Raw genomic sequence first — 15,219 nt, 5'->3', positions numbered from 1 at the left:
TCCACCACGATTAGCCTTGGGCAGGAAAGGAGAAATTGCTTTTTGGGGAGAGAAAGGATTTGGGCTCTAAGGATGCAGCCAATTATTCCCATCTTCATTTTACTGCTTGGAAGGCTCTTTGACACCAAAGTGATATTTTGGTGCAGGTGATGGAAGGCTTTGGATTCTTAAGGATATGCATCAGAGGGTACAAATCCTCAGGCACCAAACTCCTCAAACCTGCCCAATCCTTTTTGTATGAAAAAGGGCAGGTCCCTAAAGCAGCAGTGGTTAATCTGTTGGCCTCCAACTCCCATCAGCCCTAGCCAGCATGGCCAATGGTTAGGGATGATGGGAACTGGGAGTTCAACATCTAGAAGGCAGCAGGCTAGCCTCCCTCCCGCACCCCACTGTATATGATCCTTTTGCAGGAAAACAGGTGAGAGAATGCAGAGTCCTAGTGGCTGGTTGTATTGGCGGAGTGCAAAATCAGCACCAGACAGCACAATTCTCCTCTCACTGTAGTCTTGGAAGGTTTTTGAAAAGTATTTGTTTTCCCAGTAACAACGCAAGCAAGCAAGATAATGCAACATTATGCCTTATGTGTGCTTACTGCCTTCTGCTGCTGGGGATATTTTGAAGAGGTGGAGAGCTTGTTTTTACCTATTTTTCTGCAAGGATAACAGGTCTCAGCTGAACCAGGTGAGTCACTGGAATGTAGATCAGGTCCCGGCAGTCTGTAACTGACTAGATGATAGCTAATAAGCTCAGCCCAGTCAAGATGAAGGTACCGTTGATGATGGGCTTTAGAGATTGTCTTCAATCTGCTCTTGAGCAATGAACTCTCCCTAGAATCAAGTATGTTTTTTGCAGATGCTGTTAGATCCAGTGCTTCACTTATATTACCAAATAATATCCATGGCACAAATTGCCTCATGGATAGAAGTCTTGCTACAGGTATCTATGATCTAGTAAACATTTGAACTAGGTTGCTTCAGTATATTGGAACAGAGGGGAGGAGTGGACCTTAAAAGCTATTTAGAAACTTAGGTTGGTTCAAAACACAACAGCCAGGTTGCTAACCACCACTGGCTATTTTGAACAGAGCTTGCCAGTACTAAAAAATCTTGACAAATTCTAAATTTGTTTCCACATTCAAGATGTTGGTATTAACTTTTAAAGCCCTACACATCCATATAATCACCTAGCCCATATAAGCCCACCAGTTTGTCAAGATCTACATCTATTTCAGAGATGGGACCTTTTCAGTGATGGTACCTCAGTTGTAGATTGTTCTCCAGAGAGACACTTGGCTGTCAATGATTTTGCTTTCTGACACTGTGCAAAGAGGTTCCTACCTTTCCATGGATAAATTTTACTTCTACCATTTGTTTTTTATTGCTTGTGTTTTGTCATTTTTAAATTATTGCATTGTCTTGTCAGCTTCCTTGGAAGCCATCAAATGAAATCAGCCTACCAACGATTAGCAAATAAAAAAACGACAAACAAATCTATTTTTTCTGCATCATGTTTAGGCAGCAGCAAAACTCCTACAGACACCCCACTTTAATAACAAAGGAGAGCTATTTACAAAAGGGAGGGATTTTTTCAGTGGTCTAGCAGGCACTTGGCAAGGAGCGAAGGAATAACTTCTTTCCCTTCAGACTTTGAGAAGCTGGGTTGTTTACGAAAAAGGAAGGCAACATGGAACAATCTACAACTTTGTTGGAAACCAGTATTTAGCTTATGGTAGCTGGAAGGAAGGAGGTGGGGAGAAGAGTGTGGTTCTAGCACTGGATATAAAGGCTTTCTGTGGAGGATTCTAGCTAAAGGCCCGGAAGGTTCCATGGGAACACAGTGAAACTATCTTTGCTTACCCTCCCTGAAGCACCTTCCACATGTTGCCTTTGGTGGACCTTGACATCTCAAATTTCAGGGGCGCCTGGTGAAACGCCAAAATCTGGTGGCCTCCCCCCTCCAAGCCTTCAATTGGAGTAATAGTGGTGGCGCCTGCTCTGGTGCCCCAGAAGCTCTGTACCTGGTGCGACTCCCCTAGAACTGTCTCTGTTTGAGGGAGGAAGTTTTAAATCCTCAAAAATCAAGTTACCCGAGCCAACTTTTGAGGACTTCAAGCTTGCTCTAGACTAATAAAGGTCACTCAATATATAGGTCACACAAATTTCAGTTCCTACAGCTATACGTTTTCTTTAACCCAGCTGGTTACAATTAAACAAAAAGCTAAAAGTAGATTAGATTATGTCACCATCTAAAACAGGAGTGGGAAAACTTTTTCAGACTGAAACCCACATTCCCGTCAGCATGGTTGGAGCCCATGGCAGTGGTGGGTGACACCAGAGGCAAAAGTAGGAAGAGCAACAATTGTAACCTTTGTGTATTAGGTTAGTTTTACACCCGCCCTGCTCTATCCTCCATCCAGATAAGCAAGAGGAGTTGTCAGAGTTCCAGAATAGATTCCAGCCAGGCAAACACTCAAAAGTAGGGCTGGTAGCAAGTGGGACCTAGACAGACAGGTGCGGCTGAGGAAGTGTAGCCTAGGGAGAGTCACAGGGGCCCGATAGGCAGGCTTGGTGGGTTGCATTCGGTCCCTAAGCCTCCTCACCCCTGACCTGAAACAAAATGCATCATTATCCGACTTTGGAGCTGCAAGAGAAGGCTGCTCTGTTATACGCAGCTAAGAGCACAAAATGCATACAGAGTAAGTTGCTTCCCATCAAAAATAAAGAACTGTATAATCACTGACAATTTCCTTTTGTAATCTAGGTGCACATGCTCTATTACTGCTAAGCATGTCATTTCCTCAGAGATTAACTGGCTTCTGCACATATCAGGGACTTCTTAGTGCAACTGAGTGCCAAGAGGCAACTAAGAAGGGCTGCAAGTTTTCCATATTTCTTTATGTACCCCCAGAAAATGAACAGTAGCATTATCTGCAGTTACACTGTACTAAACTGAAATTTCTCCTCATTACTTGTTTACTGTGCAGCTGCTCGGAAACATTCCCCCCCCCCCCTTCTGCGATGCATGAGAAGATATCAAAAGCAATCATCAAACCAAATGCATATTCCCTGCCAATTCTTGTCAGTGAACAAAACTGACTGCCCATTCCATATTCTTTAATGAAATATTACGCAAAAGAAAAGAATGAAGAAAAGGCAGTTGCACTCACAGAGCTTTGCCTGCTAGTTGAACACGAACAGTTGGTGTTTTTGTTTGCTTTTTATTCCCTGCATTTCCTGATGGAATTCAAATCGTGTGTACATACAGTTCCTAGGCAAGTCTCTCATCCAGGTGCTGACAATAACCAAGGCTCCTTAACTACAGCATGGTAGCTGAATCATGTGCCTTCAGAATATATTGTAATTTGAGACTTTCACCCCTCACAAATTTGTAACTAGCATTAAGCATATGCCTCATGTTCGGGTTGGGACACTTTAATGAAGTAGATCTATAATGCTTTAACAGTGTTTCAACTACAGGGCGGAAATCTAAAATAGCTACAAACCCAAAACACCATTAATTGAACTAGGGCAGAATCCATTTACTATCATTCCAGTAGCTAAAAGCACTTCTGTCAATGCAAGCCCCCTTTAGATTGGATATCCCATTAAATCTTTTTTGCATTCTCAGCATGTGCTAAAGCATACTTGCAGACTAAAAGATCAAGAAAGGCAATACTCCCAGTGAAAGTGCTACTGGGAAAGATCCAAACTGAAAAATCAGATTGTAGCTTCCTCATTTGAGACCATTCCCTACCACTTTTCTCAAGTATCATCTAGATCTGAGGCACTGTGCTTGCCTAGTGCTTGGTATTCTTTCCTATTCACCGTACACATTTTTGTGTCTATAGGAGACACCTGAGCCTAATTAGAAACTGATTTTTAAAATGTACTTTATTTACATGGTTATCACAAAAAAGGGAACAGCGCAGTGGGGAATATTACAATGTGTTAGTAATGGTTCGGCTACGCAGCTGCTGCACATACTCCTTTGCGTGATCTAAAGCAGTCTTTGGTTTCTCTGGAGGTGGAGGTGGGCCTTCGACTAATTTCACAAAGTAATGGCACTTGACTTTGTCCATAATGCCAAAAAAGCCTTTGCCATGGTAACGGATCCTTTTCAGGTAGTGCCCTTTTCCAGAGAAGGATTCAGCTAGAAGACATAAAATAGACGTTAAAAGAAAGGGAGAATGCAGGCCATAACATAAATTCTATTTTAAAAAATCTGGCTCACTCAACGCCTTGACAGACCTGGATTTCTCTTTTTAATGTGCCACGTCAAAAATTACAAAAGAAACCATGGAAAAATGTACCGGTCCTGTTTATTTATCTGGGCCTACAATAAAGATATATGTAAATCCTTTACCTTCAGAATGCCCCGACCCCAATTTAGGCAGACCACTAACTTTATTAAAGAAGTGTGGTAACAACATGGCATAGAAGAAATTAGTACACAAGAAAATATATATATTTTTTAAAATGGGTGAAAAAACAGGACCTGTGACAACCAGCAGCAAAAACATTAAACAAATTAATGAAAACTACTACTGTTACTCATTTTTCACTAAGTATTTCTTCTATAACTGTGAGTTTCATCTATCAAAGGTTTTTGTGCAGCCAAAACCCACCCCACCCATTTTAAGCCTTCCCCTAGGAAAGCATAATTCACTAAGCTGGTCAGTCACTTTGCCCTAGAACGTCCACTCGAGGCGTTATGAATCATGATGAAGTGACATTTTATTTTCCCCTTTGCTAGAAGCCATTTCTATACTGCTTTTTGTCATCATATGTTTAAAAGAGAAATGAGCTTCCTATGACAGCAGCATTATAAAGGTAAGTTAAAAGGGTCCATTTGATATGGAGAACTCAGAGAGCTATACCTAAATGCCAGATCTAAATGCACTTAATTTAGAACCTTTTTACCTCAATTAAAGGTTGAAAGATGACCAGTTGCTGGGAAGTGAAGTGTGAACTGCTGGCTAACCTGCCACAGCAAAATGAATTACAAACCAACAGAAATGGGCTGATGATGAAAAATGGATTATTGTGTTTAAGACCTATATGGAATAATGCACTTTTCATGTATACAAATGCTAAGGCAAGTAATGTCAAACAACCACAGCTGCAAGAACTGAAGTTATACTTAACCCACATGCAGGTTGAATAACTTTTCAAAGGTCTACCCTACTTTTTATGCAGCTATCTGTAAAGTATGCTGATTGTAAAACTGCTGCTACAGTGCTAGGAAATTAGAAGCCTATCTTTAATCTATTGGAAGATGTCATCAGGCAAATCTACTCCTTGCCAGAATTTGAGAAATGAAATATATTTGCTCCAAGGAATCTGTACTCTACATAAAATGGCTGGTAGGCCAAGAACTCCCATTGAAGTTGAAAGTACTCAGTAAAACTTGTGAAGTCTTGTGTATACAGGTAATCAGTAGGCTTTACATGTTGTGTTGATTAAACCTTTCCCCTATCTAAGCACACAGATACTCAAAATCAACCCAATGAATCTGACATCCTTATCTTAGACAAATCCCACTGATTTTTATGTAATAGCTCTCATGAGATTTCAGTACTTAATAAACCAAGAAACTGCAGGACACAGAGAGACATACAAAACCCTCCACTTTGAAGCTTTCATCGAATTTTTGTGGGATTTTTCTTTTTTGTGAGGGGGGCAGGAATAAAAAATCACAACATTTTCTGATGCCCTTAATCACCTGGGATCAGTTAGGTTGTGTTTGGTAAGCAAAATTGGGGGTGGGTATGCCATGTGTATTTTACTTGCTGTATAAATGGAAGTTTTTCCAATAAACAATAATATTTGAACCAAAATATTTGATTGGAGAAGGAATCAATTAATCATCCTTAGCATGGATTACATTTTTTAAAACCCAACATTTAATTTGAATTTTTTTAATGTGACCTTCCAGTAGAGAAATTTTCTCATGCCAAGGCTATTATTTATTATTATTATTACTTGGGAGATGCCAAACTATGGAACACATTGGATACACAAAGCTCTGGTTGGGCCTTGTTGAGCAAAGTTAGATGGACACAGGAAGTGTCGGGGGGACGGACTTTCCTTACCTTATCAAGTTCACTTTCAGGACTCTGAGCTTTCACCACCCTCCAAACCTTATGTAACCCATCCCTGATTGTTCAGAATGGCCTGCCAACCTTCCAGAGAGGCTTTTCTAGGGGCAAAGGTGGTTGCAGGGCAGAGAAAGGGATGGCCCTTTAGAATATGTCTTCTATAATAATAAACTATTTACCAATGTGTAAGTTGGATCTAAATTCTACATTATGCTTCCTCACCGCCATTTCTTGGGCTTCTAGAAGGACCTATTGTAAAAAAGGAAAAATTACAAATTAAGATTGTGTAAATTTTTAATCCTGGAGTTTTCATATGCACAGTAATACCTACTCACCTTTAAATTAAAAAAGGAAACAATGTATTTTTTTAACTTCCTTGCCTTAGGGTACTTTGCTTATTAGCTTCCCTACCTCATGGCAACATGTCCTGTGGCAGATTGTGTGTGTGTGTGTGTGTGTGTGTGTGTGTGTGTGTGTTGTATTTAACAAAGTTCTCTAAGCAGTTCACCAACTTGTTCAAAAATACAGCATACAATCCAAGGCTTATAAAAGAATAAGCCAGTTATAAACAATATGAACTAGCCCAGAAATATCATCTAAAAGATAGAAATATATGGATTTAATAGAGAATGGTAAATTAAATTCTGAAGAAACTTGTAACTTACCTCTTTTATCACTTTTGCTCCCTTTTTGTCATTGAATTCCAACTGAGCTAGTGCCTGATCTATGGACATGCCTCGTATCTGAAATGAAAAGTAACACAGAGATGGGAGAAATTCTCAATACAGTATATAATTCATATATAGTGAAACAAACAGCATCATAAGCATCAGTTTCAGTGTAGACGAACTATGCAACACTGAGTTGCTTTACACAGTTTTATAGAATTGCTATAGTACAAAAAACTAAAACAAACAAAAACTCTGACAAAGAGCATTAAGGACTACCAAATCAATACCGAGAAGAAAAATTCCTAATCTCAAATGCACTGCAAAATAAATAAATAGAAAGCTTCTGATGAATAAGGCTTTCAAATCTATCGTGCACATATGCCTAAACTGTGGCGTGCCAAGTGCTGAAGGACTGCAACTCCTGTTATCCCTGACTGTTGGCCATGCTGGCTGGCGTTTTGCAGAAAGGAAAAGGCTATTTAAAACTATTTTCATGTGCAGCTGCTTGACACAGCAACCTATGCAATTGCTGTATGATCAGCCCCCACTATGTGGTTTGCCTTCACCTGGCATAAGCTGTCACTAAGAATGTTTCCCACACATAAATAACAGTTTAGGGCATGGAGAGAGTTTCAAAAGGTTTCCACATGGAAACTGTGACATGGGAAAGCCATAGTCAACAGATACAGGGGACCTGACTTGACCTCTGCAAATGATCCTGCAATGCTTTTTCCAGAGGAAATTTAAGCAATTCTTCATTTTTCAGTATTTGCTACACTCCATGCATCCCACCAAAAGTTTATATTATCTAAATCTCCTCCTGGTATATTCCCCGCCCACCCCCACCCGGGACAAAATGGCAGAGCAGGATCTTCTTGCACAGTAGCGCAAAGCATCCTCTGCTTCTTTAAGTAAACTTACGTAACATTTTATCCAGGGATTTTACAAGGAAAGAGGGTTTTAAAAAAAATCAAATGCAACCACGTGTAAAGAGGGCACGAAAATACAGCCATCACCAAGAAATCTCATAATCCTAACAAGATTAAGCCTACAAAAACCAATCCTCTTACCAGTTTTGCCAGGTACCACATCTTGTCCTTACTGTATTTAATGTGTCTTCGACAGTGGTATATTTCCTATAGAAAAATAGATGTTTATGTTCTGGGGACAACAATGTCTTTTGTTTTCTCCCCACCACCCCCAGTTCCTCTACTACTTTGAAAACAAAAAACATTTCCTCCTCCACCTGCCAAAAATTATGTCAGACAGACTTTACATGGCAACAGGCAAGAATGGAAGCAGCGAAAACTAATTCCAACTATGTTGTGTTATTTGTCTCTTACTACATAATAAATAACGCTTAGTTTTTCACATGGGCAGCTTTATGGTCACCAACTATACTGGCTGACTTGTTCCTACCTTTAAACAGTGCTATGCAATGACTTGGTGCAGATTAATAAGGTATCAGAAATGGTGCATCACACTGCTGTCCCACCTACCCTACTTGGCAGCATCTCTCCAGGTTCTCAGGAAAATATATTTTCTGAGCTTGCTAGAAAATATCTTTTTTTTTTAATGGAGGTTGCCAGAAATTGAATTTGGGACCTTTTGCATGCAAAATATACACTCTACCTCTAAGCTATAGTCCCTTCTCAGGTGGGCACACATTAGTACAGTGGTACCTTGATTTGCGAACAGCCTAGTTTACGACCATATTGGATTATGACCAATTCAAACCTGGAAGTGCGCGTCCCGGTTTGCAAAAAAAAAATTGGATTACGGCCCACTTTTTGAGAATTACGAACAATTATTTTGGTTTATGAACAAAATTTTTTGGATTACGACCTGTTTGGAGGCCCCATTGGCGAAAGAGCGCCTTGGGTTATGACCTGTTTTGGTTTACAAATGGACCTCCGGAACAGATTATGGTCATAAACCAAGGTACCACTGTATACTGAAGCAGTGAAATTTAATACAGACTTACAGATAACATAGGGAACAGCTGACCAGCTGCTTGCTTTGCCTAGCTATGCACTGCCATGGGTCTTCTCTGACCCCACTATCTTCCAGTACTCTTCTCCCACCACAGTGCTGAATGGGTCTGCTTGTCTCTCCCTCTCCTACCTGCAAACACCTGTTGGTCTTTGCAGCTGGCCATGGACGGAAAGGATCCATGCTCCACACACAGTTCACTCCGTGTTGAAATGAATTCATCCTTTCCATTTTCCAGGTGCAAAAATTAGCCAACAGGCTTTTGACACAGATTTTTCTAGCATTGCTCAACACAAAGCTGTTCAACTACCATACTAATTCTCAGCTGTGCCTCAATCAGTCTTCATAGGTGAGATACATTTCATGAAATTAATGCACATAACATAGGGTTGGCATATGTCTGGAATTTCCCGGACACTGCCAGGATTTGGCCGTTTGAAACAGTGTCCTGGCAGTAATTGCTGAAATGTCCAGGAAAATCCAGATGTATGGCAACCCATGCTCAAGAAGCTCAATAATTTCTGCCCCCCCCCAAAAAAAAAGCTCAACAATTTATTGTTATATGGCAACCCTAACAAAATAGGTCAGTGCAGGTTAAGTTCTCAATATACAGCTGACTAAAAAGCTGCTTATAATAATCCCTTCACAACTATTATTTTGCTAACACATGTAAGGTCCAGTACCAGCTACAGAATGGGAATGCATTTTTATATATATGTTTAAAAAGCTTTGTAAAAGAGAAGCAAAATTCACCCAGATACATTAATCATTTGAGAAGTGAAATTTCATGTGCGCTTTGTTGCTCAAAAATATAGTGTGTATACTTCAAATCATATTGCTCGCAGAGCCGATAAATGCGCACAGAAGACAAAAATGAGGAACTTAAAAATAAATACTGTATTTGTCTGCAGTGAAACCATTTTTCATTTTAGCTGCGCTCAGCAGCAAGCCAAACCATCTGACAGTAAATTCATTATTTAAAGGTAAAGAAAAGCTGTAAAAAATGCAAGACCAAGATTACTATACCTGATGGGAAAACTTGAAAGAGTTTTCATACAAGTCTCCCAAGTGCCCCATATATCATGCTACCAGCTAGTGATTTCAAGCTTTTTTAAAAAATAGCATCTCTTTCCTGCAGTGACCAGCCTTTTAATATTTAGTTTACCTAGTTCCGCACACAATGGAAGCTGACAAGGGTACCACTACGGCTACAGTTTTCTAAGTACAGCCCAAGGCAGGAGAAATAAGGATGCGATCACAGTGAAATTCAGGCCAGAATAAACCCATTAGCTGTACACAGCAGACAGAATGAGACTCAATTTCTACAGAATTAGGGATACATATGCCTTATCCTATGATGTCTATTCAAGATCTAGCATCTATTTTGTTTACCAGAGGGGGGAATATAATAAATGATACTTTAAAAATGTAGTATGATGTGCTTGGCCATCTAGCCAAGCACACATATCCTAGATACTAACAGCAAACTCAATTTCCTGAGACTGGATCCTTATGTAGCCAAAATGGAAGGAGGTTTCAACGTGTTCAGGAAAACCACAAGGTCTGCAGAAGTGCAGTACATCTTTAGTGAAACAAAAAAGCACACACAAAATAACGGCCACTGAGCTTTTTATTAATATAAATTCTAAAGTACAAACAAACCAGAAAAACATAACCACAGTTACTAAGCAAAGTTACATCGTTTGTACTTTTGACCTTACATTAAAAAAAAAACTTTAAAAAAATCTTTTTAAAAAACCAGCCATTGAGGACTGACATGCTAATAGCAAGAAAATGCTGACTGACTATTACAGAGGACAAAATCAAAATCAGAGGGCTGGAAATAATAATAATAATAATAATAATAATAATGCCCTGTCTTTTTCCCTGACAGAACTCAAAAAGGCTTGTGGATGAAAACTGAGTAAGGATCCTGAACAAATCATGTTTTATTTCAGTCATTAATTGTGCCAAAGAGCTGCTGGGATGTGGTAAGTCTGGGAGTCACTGCTTCCTTTTTTTGCGAATTAATTTTTATTGCTTTTCAAAAAATTTAACAAATTGTTTTTTTAAAAATGGGGGTCATTGCTTCCAACATTTAAGCCTGTGTGTTTGATACAAATGCGGTGCTAACCTTGTTCTTGGAAATTACAACCTTGCAAAAATAGACAAAATGAACCCATGTTCATTGCTCTACAATTCTGTAATATATAGATGTAAGTCTTACTGCAGGTCTTCGAGGTTCTCCTGGTTGCTGTGGAGGATAAACCACCCTATTCTTCTTTTCCCATCTTCCAATATCCCCAAGAGATGCACTTGTATGGATATTTGACAGAAGAGGAACACTGCAAGGTGCTAGTAACCTGTGAGACAAGAATTTGTCATTCCACCAAGATTATAATAATCACTTAAGAGGTTGATTGCTAGATGCTTTTCATCCCAACTTATCAGAATGTGCTCTTTCATTGTCTCTCCTAATCAATGAGCAACATACTCCAAGATGGCTCAATTGCCCTGCTGGTTTGAGGGGCAGTAGGCCTAATGCAACGAAAGGGGGCAAAGATAGCCCAATAGGCAGCATCCATAATGCTATCCTATTTATACATTATGGGCATATGCTCCTAATAATATATTCAATATCAATTACTAAATGAAGTGGTATTGATTCAGTTAGATACACTATATGGGAAAAGCTGAGCTTGAAGTAACTAACAGAAACCACACACTAAATGTTTTAATTTGGGCATATGTCTCCCAGTACTTCTCTTATTATTTCAACTAAATGATTTAACTTCTGGACTGGGATTGGAGACAGGAAAAGAAGAAAGCTGGGTCTTTCGGGGGGGGGGGAGGAAATAATTTCAGTGATTAGCAGTTTTTATAATTCAGCTTTGCTTACTTCCTTGAAAAAGATTACACACTGGTTAGTTGTGGGAGGGACACTAAAGCTGCCAAGCATTCATAGCATGAAAGGTATTATGAGAAGACAAATTTCCAATGCATATGGAATTTGCCCAAAAATGACTATGCAAGAATTCAGGCCCAGTTGTTCTTTGCAGGGCTACATCAGTTCTTGCCACTTGCAGAAAGAGGGAAAGGTCCCAAGGCTGAATAAAATGCTCACATGGGGCCATATCCAACACTGCTGCTCAACTAGGTAAAGGTAAAGGTACCCCTGCCTGTACGGGCCAGTCGTGTCAGACTCTAGGGTTGTGCGCCCATCTCACTTAAGAGGCCGGGGGCCAGCGCTGTCCGGAGACACTTCTGGGTCACATGGCCAGCGTGACGAAGCTGCTCTGGCGAGCCAGCACCAGCGCAGCACATGGAAACGTCGTTTACCTTCCCGCTATAAAGCGGTACCTATTTATCTACTTGCACTTAGGGGTGCTTTTGAACTGCTAGGTGGGCAGGAGCTGGGACCGAATGACGGGAGCTCACCCCGCCGCGGGGATTCGAACCGCCGACCATACGGTCAGCAAGTCCTAGGCGCTGAGGTTTTACCCACAGCGCCACCCGCGTCCGCTGCTCAACTAGTGTGGTAGAATTCCACTTGCACAATTGAACATTTCCCTCCTTTCCCCCCCCACACACCCTTAAAATCTGCTCCAAAGGGTTGGAAGACCCCCCAAAGCCGATTTTAAGGGTGCCCGGGGAGAACAGCAGAAAAGGAAGTCCTATTGTGTGAGCAGAACTCCCCACATGCAGTGTAGGATGCAATTCACAGGCTGTGAGACGCAGCCAGTAGTTCCATGTGATCCATTCACACAGCTGTGACCCATAGAAATAACTAAGGCTTCTGCAGTATCAATGGTATTTAAAACAAGCAAAACAAATCCACTCGTTTCTGAAGCACAGAAGCTTCTGGAATATTGCAAAATTCTTTTTATAGCCTCCTCAATTTCAGAAGCAAGGTGCCATATAGCATAGGAGAATTTCTGTCTGAGAAACACAACTTGGGCACTGGAATATTTATTTTTTCTTTAGTTTCTGTCCACTGTCTCCATATCCAGTCACATTTCAGCAGAGACAAATTACCCATGTGCAAGAAACCGTTAGGTGATGGCACCCTCTAGTGCTCAAGAACACAGGAAATACCTATTGGTATTTGTATTTACAGATACACATCTTTTAAATTATTTTCATAATTAAAAAAGCATTTATCCACCTTGGGTCTCAGCTAGTACTATCAAATCATGTTAATGTCCATAAAAAGCAATATATATACATATATTTCAAATATATATCAAGTTTCCTGAAATGTTCAGTTTTTCCATCTGTAAAAATATGCACATGCACATTTGTATTTTGTGTCTTCACAATGGTATTCAAATACCAAGAGACAGCCTGTAAAATTAAAAGCAGGCACAAGCTGTCTCCCAGCACAGCCCAAGTTTGTTAGATCCTGTTGGTTGGACCAGTAGCAGAATTATTCCAGAAGAATTTCAACTCTAGAATTAACTTCTCCAAAGTAAACAAATGGAAACTATTGCTTATTTTTGCCATTAGGATGCAAAATACTGGCTTTGGATTATACTCATTAAAGCCATCTTATATAAAGGTGTGATTCATTAACCATGCAGATAAGTGTAATCTCACTGAAATAAAATAAAATAAAATAAAAACTGTGCATGTGTTTTTATTCTTCCCAAATCTTTCCCCTGTGATTCTTCATTAACGAACATCAGAGCCCTACTGTTCCTCTGTAATACCCTACTGAATGAGAATGGCTTCTCATTGTGCGGTAGAAGTGTGCTCCCTCCTGGTCACCTAATGAAATGCTGGCCTCCACTTTTCTTTCCTAGTAACTCTGCAGCTGAGGGACAAGTTTCACAAACATTTTTGTACCCTATCAAAGGCTCCTGTGTTCAGTGATGATGATTGGGGGGGGGGCTTTCCAGAGTAATCACCTGCTGCACGTCAACTTGAAGAAAAACCTCTAATACATATCTTAACCACACGTGGGGAGACACAATCCTTTAGATATTCTGGTCCAAAATTGTGAAGGGATTTAAACTGAGCCCAGAAACTGATCAGGAAGCAGAGCAATTGACTTATAGTGCCTGGTCCTTTCTGGCAATTTGGCAGCTATACTGTGAACTAAATGAAATTGTTGGACCCTCTTCAAAGCAGTCCATTCTAGAGGTTACCAAGAAATGACGTCCAAGGCATGATAACCTGAGAGTGAAGACGTTTTACACATACCTTCATTCACTTAAATTTTATCTGTACTCAAGCACAATCTGAGGGTGTTTCATTTCACCATCAGGTGGATACTCTCTATTGATTGAATGATAGATTGCATTTATATACTGTCACTTCAAGGCTGCAAATTCCTCAGCCAGGCAGCCTAGTAGCTGTTGATGGAAGGTGTTTTCTGTTCCTGCACTGATTTAAGAAAGCAGACACACAGAGGTTGGATGACCACCTGTCATGGATGATTTAGTTGATATACCTGCATTGCTGGGGGTTGAACTAGTTGACCCTCAGGGTTCCTTCCATCTCTACGATTCTGACTCCATGATTCTAGAAGCTGGTTTGGGTCTTGGAGGCACAAACAGCCTAGCCCTTTCTTTTCCAACTGACGGCAACAGCACTGCCTAAACCACAATCCTTATACAGTGGTACCTCGGGTTAAGTACTTAATTCGTTCCGGAGGTCCGTTCTTAACCTGAAACTGTTCTTGACCTAAAGCACCACTTTAGCTAATGGGGCCTCCCACTGCCGCCGCGCTGCCGGACTACAATTTCTATTCTCATCCTGAAGCAAAGTTCTTACCCTGAAGCACTATTTCTGGGTTAGTGGAGTCTGTAACCTGAAGCGTATGTAACCCGAGGTACCACTGTACAGGGCTGTTAAATCAACCAATCTCTCTTAAACACGGGAGTACAGAAACCTTTGGAAGATTTGTTTAAGTCTCAGTGGTTACTGCTGCTGGTCATGCCCTCGAACTCCTGGATACTGACTACGACCAAAGTGCTGCATTGGGGCGCCATAATTCTACACCACCAAATGCACAAAAAGTGCCCTTAAAAGAAGAAGATGACAGCTTTGCACTAGCTGTTTTCGTGCGCCAGAGGCCTCTTCATCACCCTGAGAGAAAGAGAGAGAGAGATACTGCGGTCTCCTCCGCAGCCACAACATCGGCCGGCCCCCAGACCCTTTCGCAGGGCAGACTCACCTCCCGGTCCGGGCGGAGTTGAAGAAGCTCCACAATCGGGCGGCCCCTGAAAACGAGAAATGAGCCATTAAGGGCAGGAAGCTGGAGGTTTTGTTTTGTGGGGTGGTGGAGAAATGCTCAGCCCCCCTGGGCACATGCCATTGTCGCTTTCCTCTCCCTCCCTCCCCACCGCCAAACTCACCCCCGAGCATTGCGGGCGCCGCCATCTTCGCAGCCACAACACGTCTGCCTATTTTACGACAGCAGAGAAGGGCGCTTCCCCCCCCCCCTTCCCTCCGGAA

At 41.0% G+C, this 15,219-nt stretch overlaps 1 protein-coding gene across 2 annotated transcripts; it reads right to left on the bottom strand.

The window, feature by feature from the left end:
• Positions 1-3,872: 3,872 nt before the first annotated feature.
• MRPL22 (mitochondrial ribosomal protein L22) lies at positions 3,873-15,200 on the bottom strand. 2 transcript variants are annotated; one of them, XM_028718351.2, is made up of 7 exons: positions 15,120-15,200; positions 14,939-14,984; positions 10,988-11,123; positions 7,839-7,904; positions 6,763-6,840; positions 6,277-6,346; positions 3,873-4,149 (listed from the first exon to the last, which is right to left on the bottom strand). In XM_028718351.2, exons 1-7 carry the CDS (start codon positions 15,142-15,144, stop codon positions 3,938-3,940), a joined length of 633 nt encoding a protein of 210 aa, XP_028574184.2. In that variant the 5' UTR covers positions 15,145-15,200; the 3' UTR covers positions 3,873-3,937. The 2 variants fall into 2 exon arrangements, with proteins under 2 accessions (XP_028574184.2, XP_028574185.2); XM_028718352.2 differs by lacking the exon at positions 10,988-11,123 and having other exon boundaries at positions 15,120-15,156.
• Between the last annotated feature and the right edge of the window lie 19 nt (positions 15,201-15,219).

The sequence above is a fragment of the Podarcis muralis genome, chromosome 2 (genome assembly GCF_964188315.1).
Source record: "Podarcis muralis chromosome 2, rPodMur119.hap1.1, whole genome shotgun sequence".
In the NCBI taxonomy this organism is placed as follows: Eukaryota; Metazoa; Chordata; class Lepidosauria; order Squamata; family Lacertidae; genus Podarcis; species Podarcis muralis.
Note: the sequence above shows the minus strand (reverse complement) of the source record. Positions and strands in the feature narration are given on the sequence as shown.